This window comes from Crotalus tigris, unplaced genomic scaffold (genome assembly GCF_016545835.1).
Source record: "Crotalus tigris isolate CLP2741 ecotype Arizona unplaced genomic scaffold, ASM1654583v1 scf7180000023903.560294, whole genome shotgun sequence".
Taxonomy (NCBI): Eukaryota; Metazoa; Chordata; class Lepidosauria; order Squamata; family Viperidae; genus Crotalus; species Crotalus tigris.
The window spans coordinates 143,717-171,134 of NW_024100260.1; the positions used below are offsets into that span (position 1 = coordinate 143,717).

A 27,418-nucleotide genomic window follows, 5' to 3' on the forward strand; every position below is an offset into this window, starting at 1 on the left:
TATCCCATTTCTCTTATAAAGCAAGTACAGCTACAAAATATTTCAGTCTCGGTGTGGGCAGAAGGGAGAGGCTGGGGGGGGGGAGAGATCTGCTATGTTCGAAGAGGCTGAGAGCTGCCATGATGCTTTGCTGCCCCAGAGTCAGAGGGGGGGGGGGACCTTAAACTATGATTCCCTTTCAGCCCAGGAAGTCAGCCAAGACCTCAGCATTATTCAACATTGTGGTGAGCAATGCAGGAAAAGTGCACTCCGGAGAAATTAACAACATCCTGTAGGACAGTGGAAATGCTTTTATTAAGACTGCACAAAAGACCAAAACGTTTCATTTAAAATCCCAGCCCTGAAGATTATGGACTTCCATACAGTTCCCACAGAAACAAAACTTCCACAAAACCTTAAAATTTTTATTTTACAATCCTAAAAGAATTTCTGTCAAGGTAATGATTTAACAACTGGTGTACTGATGTAATGATAGGGATGAGACAGCAGGGTCTTTGTCTCTTTAAGAGCCTGGGTATAAAGGGAAGGCTCTGCTAGTGTGTTTCTCTCTTCCTTTTCCTGCTGTAATTGCTGCGTGTTGGCTTCTGCTCGTAGCACGTGTACGTATATTTGTTCCTAGTAATACTTGTATAATATTGTAGATAAACCATTATTGGTTAGAAACCACTGTTTGCTGTGTTTGCTCCTGGGTTGTCTCACACAATAGGACTCTGCATGCTCTGACAATTTCCTGTCCCAGATAAGAGTTGGTGACCCAAGTCTCTTGGGGGGTCTCTCCCACTGGGACAATGAGAGGGGTGGATAAGGGCACAAAAGAGACTCTGAGGCTTAAGTGGCATCTGAAGGATATTTTCCCCGTTCTGGATCACTACCTTTTTAAAATAACACCCAGACCAGGGAACCTTTTTTTCACTTTACCACAATTATGAACTCTTGTTTTTAAAAAAAAATAAAAAAAAATTTCAGGATAAAATGTTAAGATTTCTAGGCTTTTTCTCTATGGGGATTTACAAATGACATTTCAAGGAACAGATTGTCCATACACACACACCAAGCTCTGATGTGGTTTGTCACCCGGAAAGAGTGTCCAGTAGTCCGAACATCTGGTGGGTTTTTCTTCAAGGCATTTTTACCAGCAGACCCAGGTAGACTTTCCATAAAAATATTTCATGCACACCAAATGCACAATTTTTATGATCCTTCTATGACCAGTTCCATGATCTTGCTTTTTGTCAGTTTTTTGCAGAAAATGCAAACTCAAAACAATAGATTTAAACCTAGCACTGCAGTGACTTGCTTAATGACCACAAAAATGTCATAAAATCAGACCCAGTCATATGGTTGCCTCAGTGTACCAGTGTATAAAACTATGACCAGGAATTCATTCCCAATTTGACCATACGTCAAAAACTAGCTGTACTCTGTAAAAGCTAATCTACACTTGCACTAATCTACTCCCCACACTTGTAGCTCTTTTCTCTTGTGTAACATCTCTGAATTATTAACAGGCTGCTACTTTGTGAGCCAAACTTTCAAACACTTCCAAGATTTAACCACTTTTGTTTTCATTGTGGACTCCAAGATGGTATTCAAAGTTGACTAGGAAGAGGATTTTCCTCACACCAAACAATTGTTAAGATTCTCCTTCTGTCACGGTGTGAAGTTCCTGGTGAACACTAAGATGTGACTTTTGGAAAAAAAATGTTTCTCTCATTCTTCACAACTGAAGGGGTTTATCTCTGCTATGGACATTCTGGTGCATTTTTAGCTTTGATTTACAATGAAGTCTTCTCACACTGTGCACGTTTATAAGGCCACTATCCTGTGTGATTTCTGGTGTGCCTGTGAAGTCCTGAAGGTTGGGAAAAACATTTCCCACACTTCAGACACTTATATGGGTTTTTTCCAGTGTGGGTTGTCTGATGCATCAAAAGATGATGTTTATGGGAAAAACATCACATTCCGAGCATTTGTGAGGTTTCTCTCCTGTATGGATTTGGCTGTGACTTCTAAGGGAAAAGGAATGAGCCATTTCAGCCAGTTGCCACTGACCCCAGGACTGGACTTCAGCCCAGTGTCACCGCTGCCACTTAGAAATGCAGCCTCAAGGCCCAGACCGGAGGCCTTTGCAGCCTTGTGTCATTTTCTAAGCCGCATATTCCATACATATTTCCAAGTAACATGTCCCAAAGCATCTCTAAGCTTCTCCAGGACCCTCTCAATTCACACATGCCCTGTGCCAGCACTCACATGGCCTCTCCTGCCCACTTCAGGCAACCCCAGCTGACTTACCTGAGACTTTGCTTAATGACCTGTGAAATTGCTCAACAACCAGTGCAGGATTGCAACATTTGAGAAGAGCAGCCAAGTCACATCTCAATGCCCGCTTCACACAACGACCAAGATACCAGTCCGAATTGTGCTAGTATGTCCAGAACAAACTACCAGATATGCGAAAAACTACGCCATCACATTAAGAGAAGGAAAAAGATTTCAAGCTATTGTAAGCAACCCATTTCTCATTCCCTTTTCTTGCTTCTTCTGATTTTTATACCCACAAGCTCCATCGCATCATGGCTTTTTGGTTCTGGCTTCCTTATGACACATTTTAAACAAGCTGCTTCTCCAAGATTTCCAAATTCTCTAGAACGGAGTCCTGGCCAAAGGTTGGTGGGTCCCGATCCAAGAATGCCCCTTCTCCTCTATGGAGCTCACGGCCACATCCTCACTGGTTTCCTGCAAAGAGATATGAGAAAGGCTCAGATGCCAACAGTAACAGAACTAAGGAGAAACTTCCTGACAGTGAGAACAATTAATCAGTGGAACAGCTTGCCTCCAGAAGCAGTAAATGCTCCAACACTGGAAGTTTTTAAGAAGAGACTGGACAGCCATTTGTCCGAAATGGTATAGGGTTTCCTGCCTGAGCAGGGGGTTGGACTAGATGACCTCCAAGGTCACTCCCAACTTTACTACTATTATTATTATTATTATTATTATTATTATTATAATGATGAACATAATCTACAAATGGAAGAGAGAGGAGAAAATAGGATTAATTGTTCAGGAGACAAAATAATGGAGAGAGAATCGTGATTCAAGAAGATCTTAATGAGCCAAAATGGAAGAAACCAGCAAGATGAAGTCCAACAGGGACCAACGCAGAGTTGTGAGTAGGAAAACTCAAAGGAAGACAAGAGAGATCAGATGGGGCAAAGCGTGTATGAAAAGGGCTGCTCTTTCCTGCTCTTTTTGGAGGTTGCAAGGCCACAAAAATTCCAGGCTTCCTGGGACCGAATGCTACCTTGGATAAGCGTTTTTAAATTAGGTAAGACAATCTTCTAGCCATCAGTTTCTTTTCTTACCTGCTTTACAAGACCAGCCTCAAATCCTCCTTAGAACTTTCGGTTTGTAAAAAATCCACCAATACGTTGCTGCCACATCACAGCCTCTTTAGAGCAAAATAAGGAAAATATTGGTTTTTACAGATTTTACCCAGCTTCGTAAAGCAGAAGCAAAGTAAACATTTGCATAAAAGCAAAGGATTTCATTGTTGGCCTTTTAGATTGAGCACAAAGAAAGAGGATTGCCAAGTTGAAGGGTCATACAGGAAGGGGCACACTGGGAGGGAAGCAGAAATCCAGTGAGTGGGAAGGTGGGAGGGGCGGGGCTTCTGCTCTCCTCCCGGGCTCCGCCTCCTCTCCAATGCATAGTTGTGAGTAGGAAAATTCAATGGAAGGAGTAATAATAATAATAATAATAAAGTTGGAAGGGACCTTGGAGGTCATCAAGTCCAACCCCCTGCTCTGGCAGGAAACTCTATACCATTTCAGACAAATAGTTGTCCAGTCTCTTCTTAAAAACGTCCAGTGTTGGAGCATGCACCGCTTCTGGAGGCAGGTTGTTCCACTGGTTAATTGTTCTGTCAGGAAGTTTCTCCTTAGTTCTAGGTTGCTTCTCTCCTGGATCAGTTTCCATCTGTTGTTTCTTGTCCTGCCTTCAGGCGCTTTGGAGAATAGCTTCACTCCTTCTTCTTTGTGGCAGCCCCTGAAATATTGGAACACTGCTATCCTGTCCCCCCTCATCCTTCTCTTCATTAAACTAGATATACCCAATTCCAGCAACCGTTCCTTATATGCTTTAGCCTCCAGTCCCCTGATCATCTTTGTTGCTCTTCTCTGCACTCTCTCTAGAGTCTCAACATCTGTTTTACATCATGGTGACCAAAACTGGATGCAGTATTCTAAGTGTGGCCTTACCAAGGCATTGTAAAGTGGTATTAATACTTCATGTGATCTTTGTTCTATCCCTCTGTTAATGCAGCCTAGCACTGCATTGGCTTTTTGACAGCTGCAGCACACGGCTGGCTCGTATTTAAATATTTATTTATTTATTTATTTATTTACAGTATTTATATGCCGCCCAATCCCAAAGGACTCAGGGCGGCGTACAAAGTTAAAAACAATGATAAAACAGTAAAATAAAGCAGTCATACCACAGTCATACCGCGAGTCCGATCATATCCCGCCCCCCCCCGGGGACATCAGCCCCAGGCCTGCTGGAACAGGAGGGTTTTAACAGCCTTCTTAAAGGCCGGCAGGGTGGGAGTTGTTCGAACCTCGGGGGGAAGTTGATTCCACCAGGTCGGAGCCACCACAGAAAAGGCCCTTCCCCGAGGGCCCACCAGCCGACACTGTCTGGCCGACGGGACCCGAAGGAGGCCCACTCTATGGGACCTCACCGGTCTCTGGGAACTATGTGGCAGAATGCGGTCCTGTAAGTAACCTGGCCCTATGCCATGAAGGGCTTTAAAGGTGATAACCAACACCTTGAATTGCGTCCGGAGACCCACAGGAAGCCAGTGCAACTCGCGGAGGATAGGTGACACATGGGCGTACCTCGGCGCGCCCCCAATCGCTCTCGCGGCTGCGTTCTGAACCAACTGCAGCCTCCGAACGCTCTTCAAGGGTAGCCCCATGTAGAGCGCGTTACAGTAATCCAGTCTTGAGGTGACAAGGGCATGAGTGACTGTGAGTAAAGCCTCCCGGTCCAAATAAGGCCGCAACTGGTGTACTAGGCGAACCTGTGCAAAAGTCCCCCTGGCCACAGCCGATAGATGTTGTTCCAGATTTAGCTGTGAGTCCAGGAGGACACCCAAGTTGCGTGCCTGCACTGAGGGAGGTAGATTTGCCCCCCCCCAGGACTAAAGATGGACCATCCAGTTGACCTTTGGGAGGCAAGACCCAGAGCCACTCAGTCTTGTCAGGGTTGAGTCTAAGCCTGTTCACCCCCATCCAGACCCTCACATCTTCCAGGCACCGGCACATCACGTCGACTGCTTCACTGAAAGGACACGGGGTGGAGATATATAATTGGGTATCATCCGCGTATTGATGATACCTCACCCCGTGTTGCCGAATGATCTCACCCAGCGGTTTCATGTAGATGTTAAAAAGGAGGGGGGACAGGACCGAGCCCTGAGGCACCCCATAATCGAGGCGCCTAGGGGTCGATCTCTGTCCGCCCGCCAACACCGACTGCGACCTGTCAGAGAGGTAGGAGGAGAACCACCGCAATACGGTGCCGCCCACCCCCACCTCTCCGAGACGACGCAGAAGGATACCATGGTCGATGGTATCGAAAGCCGCTGAGAGGTCAAGAAGCACCAGGATAGAGGAATGACCCCTATCCCGGGCTCGCCAGAGGTCATCGGTCAGTGCGACCAAAGCAGTCTCAGTGCTGTAGCCGGGCCTGAAACCAGATTGAAAAGGGTCCAGATAATTAGTTTCATCCAAGGATCGCAAGAGTTGGGACGCCACCACCTTCTCTACAACCTTCCCCACAAAGGGGAGGTTGGAGACGGGACGAAAGTTCTTCAAAACAGCTGGGTCCAGGGAAGGCTTCTTGAGGAGGGGCCTCACCACCGCTTCCTTTAAAGGTTGCGGGAAAGACCCCTCCATCAAGGAAGCATTGATTATCGCCTGGAGCCAGCCTCGTGTCACCTCCCTACTGGCAGAAACCAGCCAGGAGGGGCACGGGTCCAGTAAACAGGTGGCGGCATTCATTGCCCTCACGGCCTTGTCCACTTCATCAGGGGTCACAGGCTCAAACTCGCTCCAGATAACATGACTAAGACCAGCCCCTGGCAACTCGGCTGGCACTGCCCAGTCGGAGTCCAGGTCTCTCTGAATCTGAGCGATTTTGTCCGAAAGAAACTGAACAAACTCCTCAGCTCTCCCCTGCAAGGGTTCCTCCGCCTCCTCCACTTTAAGAAGGGAGCGGGTCACCCTAAACAAGGCAGCCGGGCGAGATTCTGCGGACGCAATAAGTGCGGAAAAGTGAACACGCTTTGCCGCTCTTATCGCCACTAAATAAGTCCTAAGATAGGCTCTTAATAGTGATCGGTCAGATTCAGAGTTACTGGCCCTCCAACGTCGCTCTAGACGTCTCTTGTGGCGCTTCATCTCCCGGAGCTCCTCAGTAAACCAAGGCGCTCCTCCGGGGACCACCACCACAGAGAGGTCGCAAAGGCGCAATTCGATCCAGGGCCCCGGACGCCGCCTCATTCCAGGCCGCAACCAGGGACCCGGACGAGTTGTGGACAAGGGAGTCAGGTATTTCCCCAAGCTCCTCCTGGAACCGATCTGGGTCCATTAGGCGCCTGGGGCGGAACCACCTAGTCGGTTCCCTCTCCCTGCGATGGGGGAGTGATGCTCTGAAGTCCAGCCTCAGTAGGAAATGATCTGTCCATGACAAGGGAGAGATCTCTATTCCCCTTAATTCCAGATCATGTCTCCATTGCCCCGAGAGAAACACAAGGTCGAGTGTGTGACCACCCCTATGAGTCGGATCCTGAATTACCTGGGTCAGGTCCATGGTTGCCATGGAAGCCATGAACTCCTGCGCCGCCTCTGAGCGATCGCCGAGTGATGGTAGGTTAAAGTCCCCCAGTACTATAAGTCTGGGGAACTCCACCGCCAACCCGGCTACTGACTCCAGCAACGCAGGCAGGGCTGTTGCAACGCAGCTGGGAGGTAGGTACGTCAGCAGCAAGCCCAACTGAACCCGTGAACCCAACTTCAATAGGAGGGACTCACACCCAACAACCTCCGGGGCAGGAATCCCACGAGGACTCAAGGACTTCCGAGCAATGACTGCCACTCCCCCACCCCTGCCCTGATGTCGAGGCTGATGAAGCACCACAAACCCATCCGGGCACATCTCCGAGAGGGAGACACCCCCCTCAGGGCCCAGCCAGGTTTCGGTTATACATGCCAGGTCCACCCCGCTGTCCAATATTAAATCACGGACAAGGGGGGCTTTGCTGACAACGGACCTGGCATTAAGCAACAGCAGCCTACAATCAGGGCCCTGTACTCCCCTGTCACCAGTACTACAGGATGAGCCTTTTGAGGGGCCGGAACAAGGAATCGCTCTAACATAGCGAGTCCTTGTTCCCCAAAGATGGCCTGCCCCAAATGATTGTCCACTAGGACTCCAAGATCCCTCTCACAGTTACTACTGTTGAGCAAGGTACCCTCTATACCAGTGGTTCTCAACCTTTCTAATGCCGTGACCCCATAATACAGTTCCCCATGTTGTGGTGACCCCCAACCACTTATACATCACCGGGTGCCAGGGGCGTGGCCAAAGAAAAGGGGGAAAAAATGGCGGACAGCCTTGTTTGGCGACCCCCGTGAAATGGTCGTTCGACCCCAAATGGGGTCCCGACCCACAGGTTGAGAACCAATGCTCTATACTATACCTGTGCATTTGGTTTTTGATTAAATGGGGTAGAAAATGTGTGGAAAAGGCTGTGTTGTGTTTCCGGCTAATGAAACATTCCAAAGAACTTCCAGGCATTTATTTTCCTAAAAGTCTTTTATTGTTACAAAATGTCGGCACAGGCACAACGGAGGGATGCTAGGATCTAAGTTCTCTTCCTCTGAGCAGTTAAATTATCAGCGTGTTCCCTCCCTAAATTAGCCCTCATATCTCACACTATCCAATTAGTGTGAAGGTCAAATGTTTTCTTCCTCTTTCTTTCCCGGGCTTTACCCCCAACGCCCCTTCTGCTCTTTATTAATCCCATATTTACCAGACAATTCTGCATATTGTCAAAAGCAAGAATATACAATATTTGCAGCGTTGACAGGCTGCTCTTTCCACGCAGGTGATATAAAAGTATGTATGATTAGGAAAGGCAGCCTTTTGGCCATCAGCTTGTTGTTGTTTTTTTACCTGCTCACAAGACCAGTCTTACAAAACTGCTTTTTGTAAAACATCCACCAAGAAGGAGCAGCCACATCACAGCCTTTTCTGGGCAAAACAAGGAAAATATAAGATTTAGAAATTATACCCAGCTTTTTAAAACAGAAAGCAAAGTAAAGATTGGCATCAAAACGAAGGATTTTATTATTCCCCTTAAAGACAGAGCACAAAGAAAGAGGATCCCTTTTGTGAGTTAAGACAACGTGAACCATACAGGGAGATGGTTTCTGTATAATCGAAGATTTTAATGCGATTGCAGATAAAACAAAAGACCATAAAAGTATAGAGGCAAGAAAAGGAAACAAAACAAAACAAAAAAACACTTCCCAAAACCTTTTTTGAGATGTGTACAGATCTTAGCTTACATGACGTTTGGAGGGAAAGGAATTACGATGATAAGAGGAAATACACTTACTTTTCTAATAGACACAGATCATGGACCAGAATAGACATGCTATGGTTTACAAAAGAATTAGCCTCGGAAATTCAAGAAATTGATATTGAACTTAGCCTCTGGGCAGACCATAATCCGATAAGTTTTCGCTTGGAAGGATAAAGAAGCAGGCCAAGATGGACTTTCCAAAGAGTGATTCTTAAAGGAAAAGAATTTAAGGAAAGAATGGAGAAAGAGATGCACCTTTTCTTTCAAGCAAATGACAATGAGGACACATCCTTGCAGAACATTTGGGATTCGGCAAAAGCATACATGAGGGGTGTAGCAATTTCGTACATGGCCAAGAGAAACAAAGAGAAAAAACAATATACGGTAGGATGAGGCTAGAGGATGAATACAAACAGGCCGAAACACAATTTCAGAGAGATCCTGAAAACAAAGGATTGAAAAACAAAATGGATTTAATTAAACATAAACTATGTATAGAGGATTTGGAAAAGTTAGCACAAAAATTACAGGCAGCTGAGCAAAATATCTTTGAACACGCGAATAAACCGGAAAGATGGCTAGCGTATAAACTAAGAAGGCAGAAAGAGAAGCAACGGAATATTAATTTGGAAGACGAGAAAGGAGAGATTCAGGGGGAGGAGATTATAAAAAGGGGAATCGCCCAAAGATACTATGAAAAACTATATAAGAGAAATGAGGGAAAAAATGCAGAAAGGATAATAGAATATAATAGAAGATTCCGGAGAAAATAAAATCTATGTTAAATGTGGAAATAAGAATGGCTGAAATAATCAGGGCTATAAATAAACAAAAGATCAATAAGGCGACTGGCCCAGATGGAATACCTGCGGAACTATATAAAGAACAACAAAGTGCACTCAATCAATACCTACTAGAACAGTGATTCTCAACCTTTCTAATGCCGTGACCCCATAATACAGTTCCCCATGTTGTGGTGACCCCCAAGTGGGTGTGGCCACCAATAAGAGGGAGTAGGACAGCTAGGGAAAAGGGAAAAAAATGGCGGACAGCATGGTTTGGTGATCCCCGTGAAATGGTCATTTGACCCCAAATGGGGTCCCAACCCACAGGTTGAGAACCACTGTACTAGAAGTTTTCAACACTGTATTAACCGATGCTAAAATACCTAAGTCCTGGTCAGAGGCAAATATAATATTGATTCCAAAAGAAGAAGCGGAAAAAAACACGGATTCAAAATTTTAGACCTATATCATTACTGATGTGTATAGTCCAGGCCATGGTTTTCCCAGTTGCAATGCATGACTGTGAAAGTTGGACCATAAGAAAGGTTGAGCGCAAAAAAATTGAGGCCTTTGAACTATGGTGCTGGAGAAGACTCCTGCGAGTCCCTTGAACTGCAAGGCGTTCAAACCGGTCAGTCCTAGAAGAGATCAACCCCGACTGCTCTTTAGAAAGCCAGATCCTGAAGTTGAAACTCAAATACTTTGGCCACCTAATGAGAAGGAAGGACTCACTGGAGAAGGGCCTAATGCTGGGAAAGATTGAGGGCAATAGAAGAAGGGGACGACAGAGAATGAGATGGCTGGATGGAGTCACTGAAGCAGGAGGTGTGAACTTAAATGGACTCCAGAAGATGGTAGAGGACAGGAAGACCTGGAGGAACGTTGTCCATGGGGTCGCGATGGGTCGGACACGACTTCGCAATTAACAACAACAATCATTACTGAATTCTGACTATAAAATTTTTGCCTCAATAATGGCGGAGAGATTCAAAAAGTACCTAATTGATTTCATACATTCGGATCAAAATGGGTTTGTACTAAACAGACTAAGCGGAATATAAGAACAATCTTAGACATTCTCGAATGTTATGAATCACATAGTGATCGTCAAGTGGCACTTCTGTTCCTTGATGCACAGAAGGCTTTCGATAATGTCAATTGGCAATTTATGATCCAACAACTAAAATTAATGGATGTTGGAGAAAAAATTTTAAACATGATAACCGCAATATATTTTGAACAAAAGGCCCAGATCATAATAAATGGAGAGGCCACTGATAAATTCAACATACAGAAAGGTACAAGACAAGGATGTCCTCTTTCGCCATTGTTATTTATATATACATTAGAGATTCTTGCTAGAGTAGTAAGACAAGAAGAGCAGATTAAAGGATTTAAGATTAAGAAACATACCAACTTCAAGCTTATGCAGACGACTTAGCATTTATATTAGAAGACCCAGAACAATCAGGGCAGAAACTATTCGAAATATTGGAAGAGTATGGGGATCTGGTAGGTTTGAAAATAAATAGAAACAAAACAAAGATTATAACAAAAAACATGACTAACATACAAAAAAGAAACCTCGAGGCAAAATTGGGTATACAAGTAGTTTCCAAATTAAAATATTTAGGGATAGTTATTTCAGCACGCTGCTCATCAATTAAAGAAGACAATTATGGCAAATTGGTAAAGAATATAAAAGTAGATTTAGACCCTTGGAAAAATTTGCATCTTTCATTACTTGGGAGAATTGCTGCAGTGAAAATGAACATCTTACCTAAAATGATATTCCTGTTTCAGAATATCCCAATTCAATTAGACAAGAAATTTTTCAAGGAGCTGAATAAATTAACCTTAGAATTTGTGTGGTCCGGTGAGAAGGCAAGAATAAAATTAAAGGCATTACAGGATGCCAAAGAGAGGGGAGGTTTAGGTTTCCCAGATTGGGAGCTATATTACCAAGCAGCGGCCCTAACATGGATTAGAGACTGGATAACCTTAGAAAATAAAAGATGTTTACATTTAGAGGGTTATGACCTCCAGCAGGGTTGGCATGCTCACATATGGATGGGGCAAAGCAGAAACCACCAATATTTTTTAAGACATAAGGTTTGGCAAGAATTAATAAAAAGCTGGAATATAGTTAAATGCCAATATTACACAAAGATTCCGGCTTGGCTATCACCATTGGAGCCAGTCACATATCCCAATTTGTATAGGAAAGACTAGGCTACTATATATAAAGACATCTTGACAGAAGAAGGTTATTTAAAACAAAAACAAGAGCTAAAACAATAAGGAATAGACATGGAGTGGTGGTCTTATCTCCAGATACAAGCAAGATACATGAAGGATAAGCAAGAATGGGGTATTAACAGACAAGATACGGGGTTAGATAAAACACCGCTAGGCCCGGAGAAAAAACAAATAAAGAATATTTATAAACACCTGTTGGAACATAAGCTATATGAGGAGCAGGTTAAAGAAACAATGGTGACATGGGCAATAGATCTAGGATATAATATAAATATGGATCAATGGCAGCAAGTATGGGAGAGAAATAACAAAATCACATTGGCGACATCATATAAAGCAGTGGTTCTCAACGTTTGTGTGACGGCGACCCCGTCACACAAACGTGCCGCGCATGTGCGGCACGGCACGCATGCGTGGCGGCGCCCCCTGAGGGGGGGAAATGGCGGATCGCCTTCTTTGGCAACCCCCGTAAAATGGTTGATCGAGCCCAAATGGGGTCGCGACCCATAGGTTGAGAACCGCTGATATAAAGAAAACCTGTATAAGATGGTTTACAGATGGCATCTCTCTCCGGCCAGATTAGCCAAAATGTATAACGGATATTCATCTATGTGTTGGAAATGTAAAAAAGAAAAGGGCACCTTTTTTCATGTATGGTGGACATGTAGAGAAGCACAGGTGTATTGGCGTACGGTCTGGGAATGGGCAATAGAAATGACTAGGCAAAATATTCTATACAAACCTGAGGCATTACTATTAGGAATACTAGACAAAAATGTAAATAAAGAGGATGCATATTTAATTATTCACGTGGTTATGGCGGCAAGGATATTATTTGCTCAAAAGTGGAAAGCAATGGAAGTACCGAGTGAGGAAGTACTAATAAAGAAAATTATGTATTGCGCAGAACTAGATAGGATAATTAAAGATTAAAAAATCAGGAAGAAACAGAATTTTATCGAATATGGAATACATTTTATAGATGGAAGGAAAAAAAATGGAGATCACAAATAAAGAGATAAGTTAAGATAGCGACCAGAAATGTAGTTTGTATATAGATATATTATATGTAATTAATGTACAATATGGACTGAGATGTCAGTCAAAGACGATTTACCATGTTCAATGTTTTTAATCCTTTTTTTTCTTTGTACTTAATAAAAACTTTTAAAAAATTTAAAAAAAAGACAACCTGAGCTCAATTAAACTAATTTAAACTTGTTTTCTTTTCTCTAAAACCTCCCTTCCCTATTGCGATCAGGACAGAAGGTGTTAGTACCAGATTATATATCTCAATAAGTGTATTAAAGTTCCGTTTACTCCATTTTTTTCAACTGCACTTGGCGGGATCTGCAGGCTCAGAGGCCTCCTGCTCTGACGGACCACAGGGAGACCTTCTGGAGCAACTTCCCCAAAAGTCCTTCCCGGAGTCCCGCGGGGATCCTGGGACGGGCGAGGAGGGGGCAGATCCAGCCCGGGGAGGGAGGGATCCCCCTTTGCCCCCCTGGAGGGAAGGGAGGGATCCGCTCCCTGCAGGCGACGCCAGAGCCGAATCTCCCCAAGGAAAACCCGGCAAGCCGAAGAGGCGGATCCGCAGCTACCTTTCTCCTGGCGGGGGGGGAAGCTCTCCTGGCGGGAGGGGCGCCCCAAAGGCCGGAGGGGGAGCAGCCAGACCTGCCCCGAACGGGATCCAGAAGCCTCTCCCGAGAGATCCAGCGCCGATCCTCCCAGGGCAAAGCGAGACACGCGGAGAGAAAAGGAGATCCAGCGATTGGGAGGGTGGACGCGAGAGGCGGGGTTTCTGCTGTCTTATCCGGCTCCGCCCCTTAGCAGCCTCAGCTCCTCCCCCCTCCCTTCCCCTCTCCGCCTTCCCAGCCGGGACTCCCCGTTTCTCCGCTGGGCATCGGCCTCCAGGGTTCCTCTGCCCATGCGAAGAGTGCCCTGCTGTGCCCGGGCGGGGCTGCCTCCTGCTCCAGCATCTGGGTGGAAACTGAAGCTCCGCGATGGCTTTTGGGGGGGAGGCAGGAGGGACAGGAACCCCCCCGGTCCCTTCGAGGAGGGCTCCTCTCCGGCTGGGTCTTTGCGGAGCCCGACTGAGGGCGGAGAGGGAGGGGCTGGCCAGGGCTCCCTTCCCCGGGGGAGTCTCCCTGGGTGGGGGGGGATATGCAGAAGCCCCCAAACGCCTTTATCCCCCCCCTCTCTCCATCCCCCCCTCTGCCTTTCCCAGCCTATGGATTCCTCCAGGAATGTTATTGGGGGGGGGGTCTCTGCCGGCATCGCCTCCTCCACACCCGGGGCCAGATCTTCGCCCAAGTGCATTTTCACCGCCTCTTCCCTCGCTTCCTCCAACCCATCATCCTCTCCTCTGGACGGGGGGGGGGGGCACAAGAGACGCAGCCAGTTCTGGCAATCTGCCACATTGGATTCTGAGAGCTGATAATGCGGGATCTCTTTTGGATCTTTCCCGACATGGGGGATTATTATTCTTCCAGTGAAATAAACCTGAAGTTGAGAAAGGCCTCTGGAGAAGCCCCGTCAAAGGACGCTTCCCTGCTGGTGGGTGAACCTCATCCTGGCTCCATCCTTCAGCTTCCCTCCAGGGTCTTCCCCCCCCTCCCATCTCTCCCCAAGGCTTCTCCGGAGTGGGCAGGAGGGAAGAGTTTGCTTTTTTCCGTCCTTTCCTTTTTTTCTTCCCCCTCTTCCCCCCCCCGTAAGCGCAGTCACTTTTAAGCAAACAGTAGTTTCCAAGTTTCTTGTCATCTGCTGCAATGGTTATAAGTGTGAAAAATTGTCATAATTCATTTTCTTCAGTGCTGTGGTCACTAAATGAACCATTGCAAGTTGAGGACTAGCCGTACACTTTTTAACTTGTTTTTTGTCCATTTCAGTTTTTAGAAAAAGCTGATACTTTTGAGCCATTTCATGGTCATCATTTGCACATACAGGAGTTCGGTGTCAAATTCTGTCTCCCAATAGGTTGTGTTTAATTCCAAGTGTCCTTTTGTCCACTTTCAATCTTTCTCTCGACTCTACAGAGAAAAACTGTGTGAAACTAAATCCCTCTGCTGATCTCCTGACTTCCCCTTGTATTCTCCCACGTTCCTTTTTTCTAACAACTCTGCGTTCCTTTTTTCTAACAACTCTCCATACGTGACCGTTCCCCTTTGCCTGCTCTTTTCCTCTCCCATACATGGCCTTCCTCTGCCAGGGCTTTCTCGGGCACCCTCCGGGCTTACATCCCTTCCGTATTCTCAATGCATCACTTCCATCACAAGGATTGTTGAAGTTGTACCACATAAAAACCAGGCCACCCAAACTCCAACTCCTGCTCTTGTTATTTTTAAATTTTCTTATTTCTCAGCAAAACTCATTCTTTTTGTCCAAACTGAACACACTGCAAAGAAGAATTTCCTAATCAGACTATCCTCTTTTATTTGCATCCTGAAGCGTTTTAAATTCAACCCCTGGTTTTTCCCTCGGCATATAAATCTAGATTGCTTAAGGGGTGCACCTATTATTTAGAGAGGTATTGCTTAAAACAGAAGCACCATGAAAGTAGGTAATACATTCATTTTTAATCACAGAAATTCTCCCCAACAATGACAGTTGTAATTTACACATCTTAACACAGCCTTCTCGATTTCATCCCATGCCTTAACATAATTATTTTGACATACAATTTGTATTTTTTTAAATAATGCTCAGGTTTCTTCCTGTCCCCTCATTTCTTCAAAACACTTTTTTCCCCATCAATTTTATTTGCTCTCCCATGTTCATATTTAGTTTGCCATCTTTGTCTTTCAGCTCTTAATTTTAAAACCAGCTAATGACCAACACAAAAATATTAATTTTTCCATTAACATTTTTGTTCCTTACAAAAAGGTTTTTCAAAATTACTACAAAATTATCAGCAAATGCCCTTCTTTTCCCCAGGCTTCTGCCTGCTGTGCTGTAGGATATTTATTTCCTGAATTTGTTAATCCTGCCCAACTCCAAAAAGACTCTCGGTCACTTAGCACAAACCCTTTCCCTCTTTGCAGTTTTTCTCTGAGAAGCTCCTGACTTTGAACTGGGCTCCTGACTTGCCTTAACCCCATCTTGCCAGACCCAGAGAGAGACCCTCCCTTTCATTGTGCTTGTCTCAGCTAAGAGGCCACACCTGGCCAGCCTTGGCCACGCTAGGAAAGCTTGGCAGTGCTGGATGGGAGACCACCAGGAAGTCCTTGGGCTCTGGGCTGGCTGGGAGGTAAATACACATTCAAGAGGAAAATGGGATCTCCCTGTTATTTTAGGTGCAATGGAATCACAAGGCAATTTCCATCACCTCATATTATTTGAAGTATCTAAGCAGACATGTCAATCACAAGGCCCGGGGGCCGGATGCAGCCCGCAAAGTGGTTTCATGTGGCCCGCGAAGCCATCCTGGAAATAGTGAGGCAACGGCCCCCGCTGCCTTGGCCCTGGCCCAGGCCAGCTGGGAGCCAATGTACAGTTTTGTGGTGGCCATCTATGCTGAAACACATTCAGTCTTAGCTCCATAAGGCCTCCCCCCCGCATGGCCTGAGAGGAACAGTGAGGCTCCTCCAGTGGACCATGCCTTGGCACTTGCCCTGGTCCCACCCCCTTCTGCCAGAGACCCTCAGATCTGTCCCACTCCTGCCCAGGCCCCCACAGGCACCCTTAACGCAAACAATGTAGAGCTGGCCACGCCCACCCAGTAGGCCACACCCACTCCATCCACACCCACCCAGTAGGCTGCATCCACCCTGGCCACACCCACCTGGCCCCCTGAGGGCAACCGCAATGCTGATGCGGCCCTCAATGAAATTGAGTTTGACACCCCTGGTCTAAACTGAGTTTCCTTCTTCTCTTCTGGTCCCCAAAACCTTAATATACAAAATGAAAAATAAAAATATCAGAAATAAAATGTTAAATTCTGCTGAAGCATTTGTGGAACCTCTCCTGTGTGGATGTTTTGTTGTACAAAAAGCACAAGAAACTGGGACAAAAAATTGCCACGCTGGTTTCCTGATTGTGAAGGTTTCCCCACACCAAAACACTGTAGGATTTCCCTTCTGGGACTGTGTGAAGTTCCTGGTGAATTATAAGATGTGACGTTTTAAAAAATGTTTTCCACATTCTTCACAACTGAAGGGGTTTCTTTCTACTATGGACTTTCTGATGCATTTTTAGCTGAGACTTACAATGAAATGTTTTCTCACACTTTGGACACTTGTAAGGCGACTCCCCTGTCTGACTTCTGACGTGCTTACGAAGTGATGAAGTTCGGGCAAAACATTTCCCACACTTTGGACATTTATATGGTTTCTCTCCAGTGTGGGTTCGCTGATGTCTCACAAGAGTATTTTTTTGAGAAAAACATTTATCGCACTCCGAGCATTTATGGGACTTCTCTCCTGTATGGATTCGGCTGTGGATTCTAAGGGAATATGAATGAGCAAATGCTCTCCCACAGTCTAAACATTTGTAATTTCTTTCCCCTGTGTGAGTTTTTACATGACTTCTAAGGTGTGATGTAGTAGAATAAAATTGTCCACATTCGAAGCATTGATATGGCTTCTCCCCTGTGTGGGTTTTATGATGTTTCCAAAGGTTTCCCTGTTGAGCAAAACATTTTCCACATTCTAGGCATCTGTACGGCTTCTCCCCTGTGTGGGTTTTATGATGTGTCCAAAGGGCTCCCTTTTGAGCAAAACATTTTCCACATTCTAGGCATCTGAACGGCTTCTCCCCTGTGTGGGTTTTACGATGTCTCCAAAGGTTTCCATGTTGAGCAAAACATTTCCCACATTCTAGGCATCTGAATGGCTTCTCTCCTGTGTGGAGCCTCTGATGCCTTCCAAGGCTTTGTTTTAGAGAAAAGCATTTCCCACACTCCCCACATTTGTATGGTTTTTCCCCTGTGTGGATTCTCTCGTGAAACTGAAGCTCTCTTTGTGTAACAAAACATTTCCCACATTCCCCACATTGATAGGGTTTCTCCCCATTGTGCCTCTTCTGATGCCTCTGAAGTTCAGAAGAACACATAAATCGTTTCTCACATTCTGGGCATTCATAGGGTCTCTCCCCAGTGTGACGTCTCTGATGCCGCATCAGGCTTGATTTCTCGGAAAAACATTTCCCGCATTCAAGACACTTTTCATTTTTCTCCCCTCTGTGTGTTTTCTCATGAGTCCGAAGAGTGGAACTCAGGGTGAAACATTTCCCACACTCAAAGCATTTGTAAGATTTTATTCCTGCATGAACCTTCTCATGGATCTGAAGACCTCCCGTCCGAGAAAAGCTCTTCCCACATTCCCAACACGTGTAAGGTTTCTCCCCTGTGTGAATTCTCTCATGCTTTCTGAGGGTGCCTTTTTTACTGAAAAATTTCCCACATTCCAGACACTGATAGGGTTTCTCTCCAGTGTGGGTTTTCTGATGTGTAAGAAGACTTGACTTTTGACCAAAGCATAAGTCACATTCCTCACATTTATGAGGTTTTAGTCTGGGGGGGCGTCTGAGATCTTTGGCACCTTTTCCAGAAAAGGATTTCTCACCCTCCAATCCTTGACTGGATCCGTTTGCCACATGGATCTTCCTGTGGCTCAAAAGGCCGGACCGGCGAGCAAAGGATTTCCCACATTCTGAGCATTCATGGGTTTTTTTGTGGTTTTTCAGAGTGCTACTTGTGTCTGGCGGGGGATCCGAGAGTTTCCCGCCCTCCATGAATTCTGGCGGCTGCTGCCTTGCGCTGATTTTCTACTATCTCTTGAAAGGTGACTTGCAGGTGAATCTTTGGTCAGAATTGTTTTCCTGCTGGTGGAAAAAGAAAGACGATGAGAATAATGTTTCCTTTTGACAATGGTAGAGAATTGTAGTCTTGGAAGGGACCATGAAGGTCTTCCAATCTTACCCTCTGACCAGGGCAAGGGTCCACAGTACAGCCGAGACAAAACCTCCACTGATTCCATCACCCCAGATCCCTTGGAGGCAAACTCTTTTGCTGTTCAATGACTCTATCTTTTCCTCCTTGGTTCTCGTCCTATGACGAGGAGAAAAAGAAGCCCTGAAACTTTAGGTAGGAGGAAGGCCCAGGCAAGGGATGTGGGTGTGTCTGGGGGTAGGGGAGGTCCAGGAAATCAGGCTCAGGTCACCCAGGAGTTGGGGGGTGATGAAGTGGGATGCACAGCTGCAGCCACCCCTAGATGCCTGAGCTGCCCCATCCAGACCATGGAAAGCAGCCCCGATTGACAGCAATAGCAGGGCTGGGCCTTAAGTGGAGGCCTGGGGTCACTGAACCCAGACCTGGACTCCAGCCCACTGTCACTTCAGCCCACTGTCACCTCAGCCACTGAGAAATGAAGCCTTAATCCCCACAATGGAGGCCTTTGCAGCCTTGCGCCATTCTCCAAGTCACGTGTTCCATACATGTTTCCAAGCAACCTGTCCCAAAGCATCTGTAAGCTTCTTCAGGACCTTCTTAAGTCAAATGTGGCCTGTGCCAGGACTCACAATGCCTCTCCTGCCCACTTGGTGGGCAGGTATGTAGGAAGCAGATCATAATAGTAATGGGGGACTTTAACTACCCTGACATCAACTGGGAGACAAACTCTGCACCAAGTGGAAGATCAAACAGATTCCTGACAAACCTAGCAGACAACTTTGTCTCCCCAAAAATAGAGAAAGGAACTAGGGGATTAGCCATTTGGGATCTAATTCTCACTCACAGAGATGAAATGATAGAAGGTGTTGAAGCCATAGGAACCTTGGGTGGAAGTGATCATGCAATATTGGAATTCAACATTATGGAAGCACAAGCAATAGAACACAGTCAAACTAGAGTCTTGGACTTCAAGAGAGCTAATTTCAATAAACTTAGAGAGGGTTTGGAAAGAATTCCATGGATGAAAATCCTCCAGGGGAAAACAGCTCAAGAAGCTTGGGAAATTTTGAAAGTGAGATAATAAAAGCCCAGTCCAGCACAATACCAACAAAGAAGAAAAATAACAGCTCTCAAAAGAAACCAGCATAGCTGCATAAAGAACTCTCTGATAAATTGAAAGATAAAAAGGACAAGTATAGAAAGTAGAAAGAGGGGCACATAACTAAGTTAGAATATCAGCAAATAGCCCGAGCCTGCAAAGATGAAGTGAGGAAAGCTAAGGCTCAAAATGAACTAAGGCTTGCGACCAAAGTCAAAAATAACAAAAAAGCTTCTTTCAACATGTAAAAAACAAGAAAAAAGTGAAGGAAATGATTGGTCCATTAGTGGGTGAAAGTGGCAAGAAGGTGACAAGCAACAGGGAGAAAGCAGAACTATTTAACTCGTTTTTTGCATCTGTCTTTACATAAAGGGAAAAAACAGACCAACCTACCAAAAATAATGCCATAAAAAACAGAATAGAAACACAAGTTAAGATAGGCAAGAAAATGGTAAGTGAGCACCTGTCCAGCCTAGACGAGTTCAAATCGCCAGGACCAGATGGATTACACCCCAAGGTTCTCAAGTAATTGGCAGATGTGATCTCAGAACCACTGAACTATATTTTTCAAAGATCCTGGAGCACTGGGGAACTACTGGAGGACTGGAAAAGAGCTGATGTAGTTCCCATCTTCAAAAAAGGAAAAAAAAATGGATCCAGGAAATTACAGACCTATTAGCCTGACCTCAATACCTGGGAAGATTCTGGAAAAGATAATCAAACAACGAATCAGCGAACACCTAGAGGCAAACAAAGTCATTACTAAAAGCCAACATGGGTTTGTCAAAAACAGATCATGCCAGACAAATCTTATTGCATTCTTTGACCAAGTGACAAAATTAGTGGACCGGAGGAATGCTGTGGATATAATTTACTTGGACTTCAGTAAGACATTTGACAAAGTAGATCACAACCTACTACTTGACAAGATAGAAAAATGCGGGTTAGACACCATAACCACCAGATGGATCCGTAGCTGGCTGACCGGCCGTACTCAGCGTGTGGTCCTCAATGGAATCCCATCTACATGGAGGGAAGTGTGTAGTGGGGTGCCCCAGGGCTCTGTTCTGGGCCAGTGCTCTTCAACATCTTCATCAACGATTTGGACTAGGGGATAGATGGGGAACTCATCAAATTTGCAGATGACACCAAGCTGGCAGGAATAGTCAACACTCCAGAAGACAGGCTTAGGATACAGGTGGATCTGGACAGACTTGAACACTGGACGCTATCTAACAAAATAAAATTCAATGGTGAAAAAAGTAAGGTTCTACATTTAGGCAAGAAAAAAACAAATGTACAGGTATAGTATAGGGGGTACCTTGCTCAATAGTAGTAACTGTGAGAGGGATCTCGGAGTCCTAGTGGACAATCATTTAAATATGAGCCAGCAGTGTGCTGCAGCTGCCAAAAAGGCCAACACAGTGCTAAGCTGCATTAACAGAGGGATAGAATCAAGATCGTGTGAAGTATTAATATCACTTTACAGTGTTTCCCTAAGGCACCATATGTTCCCAGGTTGGTTAAGATATTGGGTGTTTCCTTTGCTGTCCTTTTATGACCTTGCATTCATGGTTCTGCAAGTGGCCAGAGATAGCGAGACCATCTGTACGTATTCACCATTGCTACTGTCCCCTAAGTCCATGTCAACAGGACAATCACTTAAATATGAGCCAGCAGTGTGCTTCAGCTGCCAAAAAAGCCAACACAGTGCTAGGCTGCATTAACAGAGGGACAGAATCAAGATCACGTGAAGTATTAATACCACTTTACAATGCCTTGGTAAGGCCACACTTGGAATACTGCATCCAGTTTTGGTCACCATGACGTAAAAAAGATATTGAGACTCTAGAAAGAGTACAGAAAAGAGCAACAAAGATGATTAGGGGACTGGAGGCTAAAGCATATAAGGAACAGTTGCTGTAACTGGATATGTCTAGTTTAACGAAGAGAAGGACAAGGGGGGGGGGTCACGATAGCAGTGTTCCAGTATCTCAGGGGCTACCCCAAAGAAGAGGGAGTCAGGCTATTCTACAAAGCGCCTGAAGGCAGAACAAAAAGCAATGGATGGAAACTAATCAAAGAGATAAGCAACCTAGAACTAAGGAGAAACTTTTTCTGAGAGTGAGAACAATTAACCAGTGGAACAACCTGCCTCCAGAAGCAGTGAAAGTTCCAACACTGGAAGTTTGTAAGAAGAGACTGGACAGCCATTTGTCCGAAATGGTATAGGGTTTCCTGCCTGAGCAGGGGTTTGGACTAGATTACCTCCAAGGTCCCTTCCAACTTTATTATTATTATTACTACTACTACTACTATTACTACTACTACTACTACTACTACTACTACTACTACTTCAGGCAACCCCACATTCCTATCTGGGACTCATCTGCTCAACGACATGTGAAATTGCTTAACAGCCATAACCTCAGGAGTGGAGGATTGCAGTAACTGAGCCAACTCTCACGTGACATCATAATAACTTTTGCACTTATGAGCTCCATCCCATCATGACTTCTTGATTCCTGCTTCCTTGCAAGACAATGTCCTTGCAAGACATTTTTTTATGTTTTATAAAATATTACAAAAAAGGAAAAAAATAGATCCAGGAAACTGCAGACCAATCAGCCTGATATCAATACCTGGGAAGATCCTGGACAAGATGATCAAGCAAGGAATCTGCGAAAGCCTAGGAAAAAAATTACTAGAAGCCAACATGGGTTTGTCAAAAACAGATTATGCCAGAAAAAACCTATTGCATTCTTTGTCAAAGTGATTAAAATAGTGGAATAGTGAAATTCAATGGATATACTATACTTGGACTTCAGTGAGGCATGTGACAAAGCCGATCACAATCTATGTCTTGGTAACACACAAAAAGTGTGGGATAGACACCATTACCACCAAAGGAATTCATAACTGCCTTGACCAATCACACTCACCATGTAGTCCTCAATGGAGCTACATTACGGTTTCACCCAACACCTTGGGAGCAAAACACAATTTCTCTGCATTGCTCTTTTGTCCAATAAAGATTTTAAAAATATATGCTTATTCTCCAAACCAAGATTTAAACAAGATTTGTTTACTCACCTTTAAAGTTACAACTAAGAGGTCTCTGAGTCACTTGTTCCCCCTGTGGGTCAAGGTCAGGTATGGCCCTCATTGCTGACCAGTTTGATTTCTCCTTAATCCATTCGCCCTTTGTGAAGGAAGCTGCTTCTCCAACTGGACCACGATTTCCAAATTCTCTAGAACGGAGTCTGGGCCAAAGGTTGGTGGGTCCCAATCCAAGAACGCCCCCCCCCTTCTCCTCTGTGGAGCTCACGGCCACATCCTCACTGGTCTCCTGCAAAGAGAGATGAGAAAGGCTCAGATGCAGACAGTAATCTGAATATAATCCGCAAACGACTTAGAAAAGGGATGAGAATATGGAATTATTTGTTGAGGATATAAAATAATGGATATAGAATTGTGATTCGAGATCTTGATGAGCCAAAAGGGAAGAAACCAGCAAGATGAAGTCCAACAGGGACCAATGCAGAGTTGTGAGTAGGAAAACTTAAGGGAATTTGAGAGAGATCAGATGGGGCAGAGCATGTGTGGAAAGGGCTGCTCTTTCCTGCTCTTTTTGGAGGCTGCAAGGGCCACAAAAATTCCAGGCAGGCATTTTGAAAAATATTTACAATTAGGAAAGGCAGCCTTTTGGGGATCGGCTTGTTTTATGACCTGCTCACTAGACCAGCCACAAAACTTCCTTGGTGCTTTGAAAAAGATCCACCAAGATGGGGCTGCCACATCACAGCCTCTTCAGGGCAAAACAAGGAAAATATAAAGTTGAGAAATTCGTCCCAGCTTTTTAAGGCGGAAGCAAAGTAAACATTACCATCAAAACAAAGGGCTTTATTTTTAGCTTTTTACACTGAGCTCAAAGAAAGAGGAACTCTTGGGGGTTAAGAAAACATGAACTGCATTCAGTTAATTTAAACCTTTTCTTTTCCCCAAACCCTCCCCTCCCTATCGCAATGAGGTCAGTCTGTGTTAATACCGCATTGCAAAGCTCCGTTTTACTCCATTTTCTGCAACTGCACTTGCGGGATATGCACGCTCCGAGACCTCCTGCTCTGGCCGACCACAGAGAGACCTTCTAGAGCAACTTCCCCAAAAGCTCCTTCCCGGATCCACCCGGAGCCCCGCGGGGAGCCTCGGAGGGGGCAGATCCAGCCCGGGGAGGGACCCCCCTTTGCCCCCCTGGAGGGAAGGAAAATCCAGCAAGCCGAAGAGCCGGATCCGCAGCTACCTTTCTCCTGGCGGGGGGGGGAAAGCTCTCCTGGCGGGAGGGGCGCCCCAAAGGCCGGAGGGGGAGCAGCCAGATCTGCCCCAGCGGGATCCAGAAGCCTCTCCCGTGGGATCCGGCGCCGATGCTGCCAGGGCGAAGCGGGACACCCGGAGGGAAGCGGAGATCCAGCGAGTGGGAGGGGAGAGGCAGGGGCGGGGATAGCCAGGAGGAGGGTCGGGAAGAAGCTCCGGGAAGATCCCTTCCGGATTCCGAAGATCCTGGAAGGGCAGCTGGGCAGGAGAGAACGGAAGGAGGCGGATTGCCGGTGAATCCCCGGAGGAAGGAAGTAGGAAAGAGCCAGGAGCGCACAAGGGAATCCCCCCCCCCAGTCCCTTCGAGGAGGGCTGGGAGTTTGTGGAGCCTCTGAGGAAGGAGATGGAGGGGCTGGCCCGGGGTCCCTTCCCGGGTGGGGGCTCCGTGGCAGTGTGGGGGGGGGAAGATGCAGAAGCCGAGTCGCAAACCGCCTTTACCCCCCTCCCCCCCGCCATCCATCCCCCTCTGCCTTTCCCAGCCTATGGATCCTTCCAGGTATTTTGGGGGGAGGGGGTCTCTACCGGCACCCCTTCCTCCACACCCGGCGCCGGATGTTTCGCAGGTTCGCCCCCTCTTCCCACGCTTCCTCCCAAACCATCATCCTGTGGGGGTGGCGGGTAATAGTAATAGTAGTAAAGTTGGAAGGGACCTTGGAGGTCATCTAGTCCAACCCCCTGCTCAGGCAGAAAACCCTACATCATTTCAGACAAAGGGCTGTCCAGTCTCTTCTTAAAAACTTCCAGTGTTGGAGCATTCACTGCTTCTGGAGGCAGGCTGTTCCACTGATTAATTGTTCTCACTGTCAGGAAGTTTCTCCTTAGTTCTAGGTTGCTTCTCTCCTGGATCAGTTTCCACCCGTTGCTTCTTGTCCTGCCTTCAGATGCTTTGGAAAATAGCTTGACTCCCTCTTCTTTGGGCAGCCCCTGAGATATTGGAACATGCTGCAGTATAGTGGAAATACTTTTATTAAGGCTGCACAATGGATTGAAACGTTTTTCAGAAAAATCCCACTCTAGAAGCTTATGGACTTTCATACAGTTCCCACAGAAACAAAACATCCATGAAACCTTAAAGCAGCGGTTCTCAACCTATGGGTCGCAACCCCATTTGGGGTCAATCGACCATTTCATGGGGGTCACCAAGCAAGGCTGTCCGCCATTTTTTACCCTTTTCCGGCAGGTGCCTTACCTCCCATGGGCTGGGCCAGCTGGTGGCCCAGCCGGTGGTCGGCCTGCTCCATCTCTGCCACTTGCCAGCTACGCCTCGGCCGGCGTAGGGGGCGGCACCATGCATGCGTGGCACTCCCGGGCAGGGAAGGTCCTTGACTTACAACCTGTTGGGTAGTCCTCGACTTACTACCGGTTTAGTTCCTCAACTTACGACCGGTTGGGGGTTGCGGCATTAAAAAGGTTGAGAACCACTGCCTTAAAGGTTTTACTTTACAATCCTAAAAGAGAATCTTCTGTTCGATTTAAGAGCTGGCAATCCGGGTCTCTTCCACTGTGAATAGGAGAGGACGCAGGGTGGATAAGGGGCCAAAGAGACCCTGGGGCTTAAGTGGCATCTGAAGGATATTTTCTCCCTCTAAATCACAACATTTTTTAAAAAAATAACACCCAGGCCAGGGAACTTTTTTCTCACTTCACCACAATTAGGAACTGCTTTGTGTTTTTTTGAAAAGATTTCAGGATAAAACATTAAAATTTTTAGGCCTCCCCTCTGTGGGGACTCATGAATGTATGGGAACAATTCTCTCATTTCAAGGAACAGATTTTCCACACACCAAACTGATGGGGTTTGTCACCCGGAAAGAGTGTCCAGTAGTCCGAGCACCTGGAGGGTTTCTCTTCAGGGCATTTTTACCTGCAGACCCAGGTAGACATTCCAGGAAAATATTTCACGCACACCAAACGCACAATTTCTTGTGGATTCTTCAAGGCCTCCTGAAGTCTCAGTGAGGTATTTTACAGTATTCCAAGCATTTACACAACAGACTCCCTTTTGCGAATTATCCAGGGTTTATCAAGGTTTCATTACAGGTAAACCTCAACTTGCAGCAAGCATTATCAGTCCATAAACTACTTCTGACCACTGTAAAATGTTGCCCCTCCCCCCAGGTTATCTGACCACATTGTGAGCACTTGGCAACCGGCTGGCTTTTCTCACCAGTTCCACGATAGTGCCTCCATCAGATCACAATTTGCAGGGGGTTTGCTATTTTTGCAGAAAATACAAATTTGGAAGAATGGCTTTATACTTAGGACTGCTTATTGCTTATTGGCCACAAAAAAAATCCCATAAAATCAGATCCTGTCTTATGGGTACTCCAACAGACGACTGTGTAAACCTATAATTGGTTAATTGATGTTACCTGGCACTGATATTGTTACCTAGTTGGGTAATGAAACGTCTGCAAGGAAACCACCAAGCTCAGAGGACACCAAGGTCCCCACACCAGCTCTGGCCAAAGAGCCCCTTGTTGTCTCAGTGCAATGAGCTTCTCATCCCTCCATCAGTTGAGAGGGAACCTCATCCATTCCTGGACTGGACTGTAGCTGTCAATCAAAGAAGGGATCTCCTAGGGAGCATTAAACCTTGGCTTTCTGCAGCCTTCATCCACCACCTCCCTATCCAACCCTCAGGGATGGGGGCAGGAAAGGGCTTTGACCATTGGTTAATAAAGGCAGCTTCTCTGCTGTGGACCACTCGCTTGTGTTTCATCTTTCACGGTGGGAACCAACCAGTCAGGGACACTTCAAAGTCGTCGCAGGATGGAAGCAGTTCCTAGTAAGGCCGCCTTTTGCAATTGACTAATGGCAAATTAATAATAATAATAATTATTATTATTATTTATTATATTCCTTTTTCAGGCTTTCTTGTTTAGGGACTCAGTTCAGAGTGCCAGTCAGCAGCAATGATCTTCAGTTACTACTGCTAGGAGACTTTACTGATCTTCCCTCCTAAGTGGATGGCCCATATTTCATTTAAGGCCTGGTGCGGGGGTTACATGATGACCGTCCTGGGAATTTAAATTGGGCGGGGGTCTCTTAAGACCATGTGCGTAGTGGGGGGGCGGAGGGTTTCTGCAGAGTCTCACCTTAATTCCAGGTTGCTTCTCTCTTTGATCAGTTTCCAACCATTGTTTCTCGTCCCTCCCTCTGGTGCTCTGGTGCAGACCCCGGCCCCCTCTGCCTTGTGGCGGCCCCTCAGATACGGGAACTATGCTATCGTGTCCGAGCCGAATCTCCCCAAGGAAAACCGGGCAAGCTGAAGAGGCGGATCCGCAGCTACCTTTCTCCTGGCGGGGGGGGGGAAGCTCTCCTGGCGGGAGGGGCGCCCCAAAGGCCGGAGGGGGAGCAGCCCGAAC

General features: G+C 46.1%; 1 protein-coding gene across 9 annotated transcripts; it reads right to left on the reverse strand.

Moving 5' to 3' along the window:
* Nucleotides 1-272: 272 nt before the first annotated feature.
* On the reverse strand, nt 273-27,362 carry LOC120298475 (zinc finger protein 260-like). 9 transcript variants are annotated; one of them, XR_005554089.1, is made up of 3 exons: nt 23,980-24,413; nt 22,773-23,028; nt 273-2,736 (listed from the first exon to the last, which is right to left on the reverse strand). XR_005554089.1 is itself a non-coding variant. In XM_039322255.1 (3 exons), the coding sequence occupies exon 3, from the start codon at nt 18,421-18,423 to the stop codon at nt 16,837-16,839; it is 1,587 nt and encodes a 528-aa protein (XP_039178189.1). In that variant the 5' UTR covers nt 18,424-18,513; nt 22,773-23,028; nt 27,343-27,362; the 3' UTR covers nt 16,505-16,836. The 9 variants fall into 9 exon arrangements, 6 of the variants coding, with proteins under 6 accessions (XP_039178189.1, XP_039178191.1, XP_039178187.1 ...); XM_039322255.1 differs by lacking the exons at nt 273-2,736; nt 23,980-24,413 and adding exons at nt 16,505-18,513; nt 27,343-27,362; XM_039322257.1 differs by lacking the exons at nt 273-2,736; nt 23,980-24,413 and adding exons at nt 16,505-18,513; nt 27,149-27,300.
* Nucleotides 27,363-27,418: the final 56 nt, after the last annotated feature.

Excerpts from the sequence above, each read along its gene's own strand:
- LOC120298475 (XM_039322255.1), bottom strand. The coding sequence starts at position 18,423 with ATGGAGGGCGGGAAACTCTCGGATCCCCCGCCAGACACAAGTAGCACT.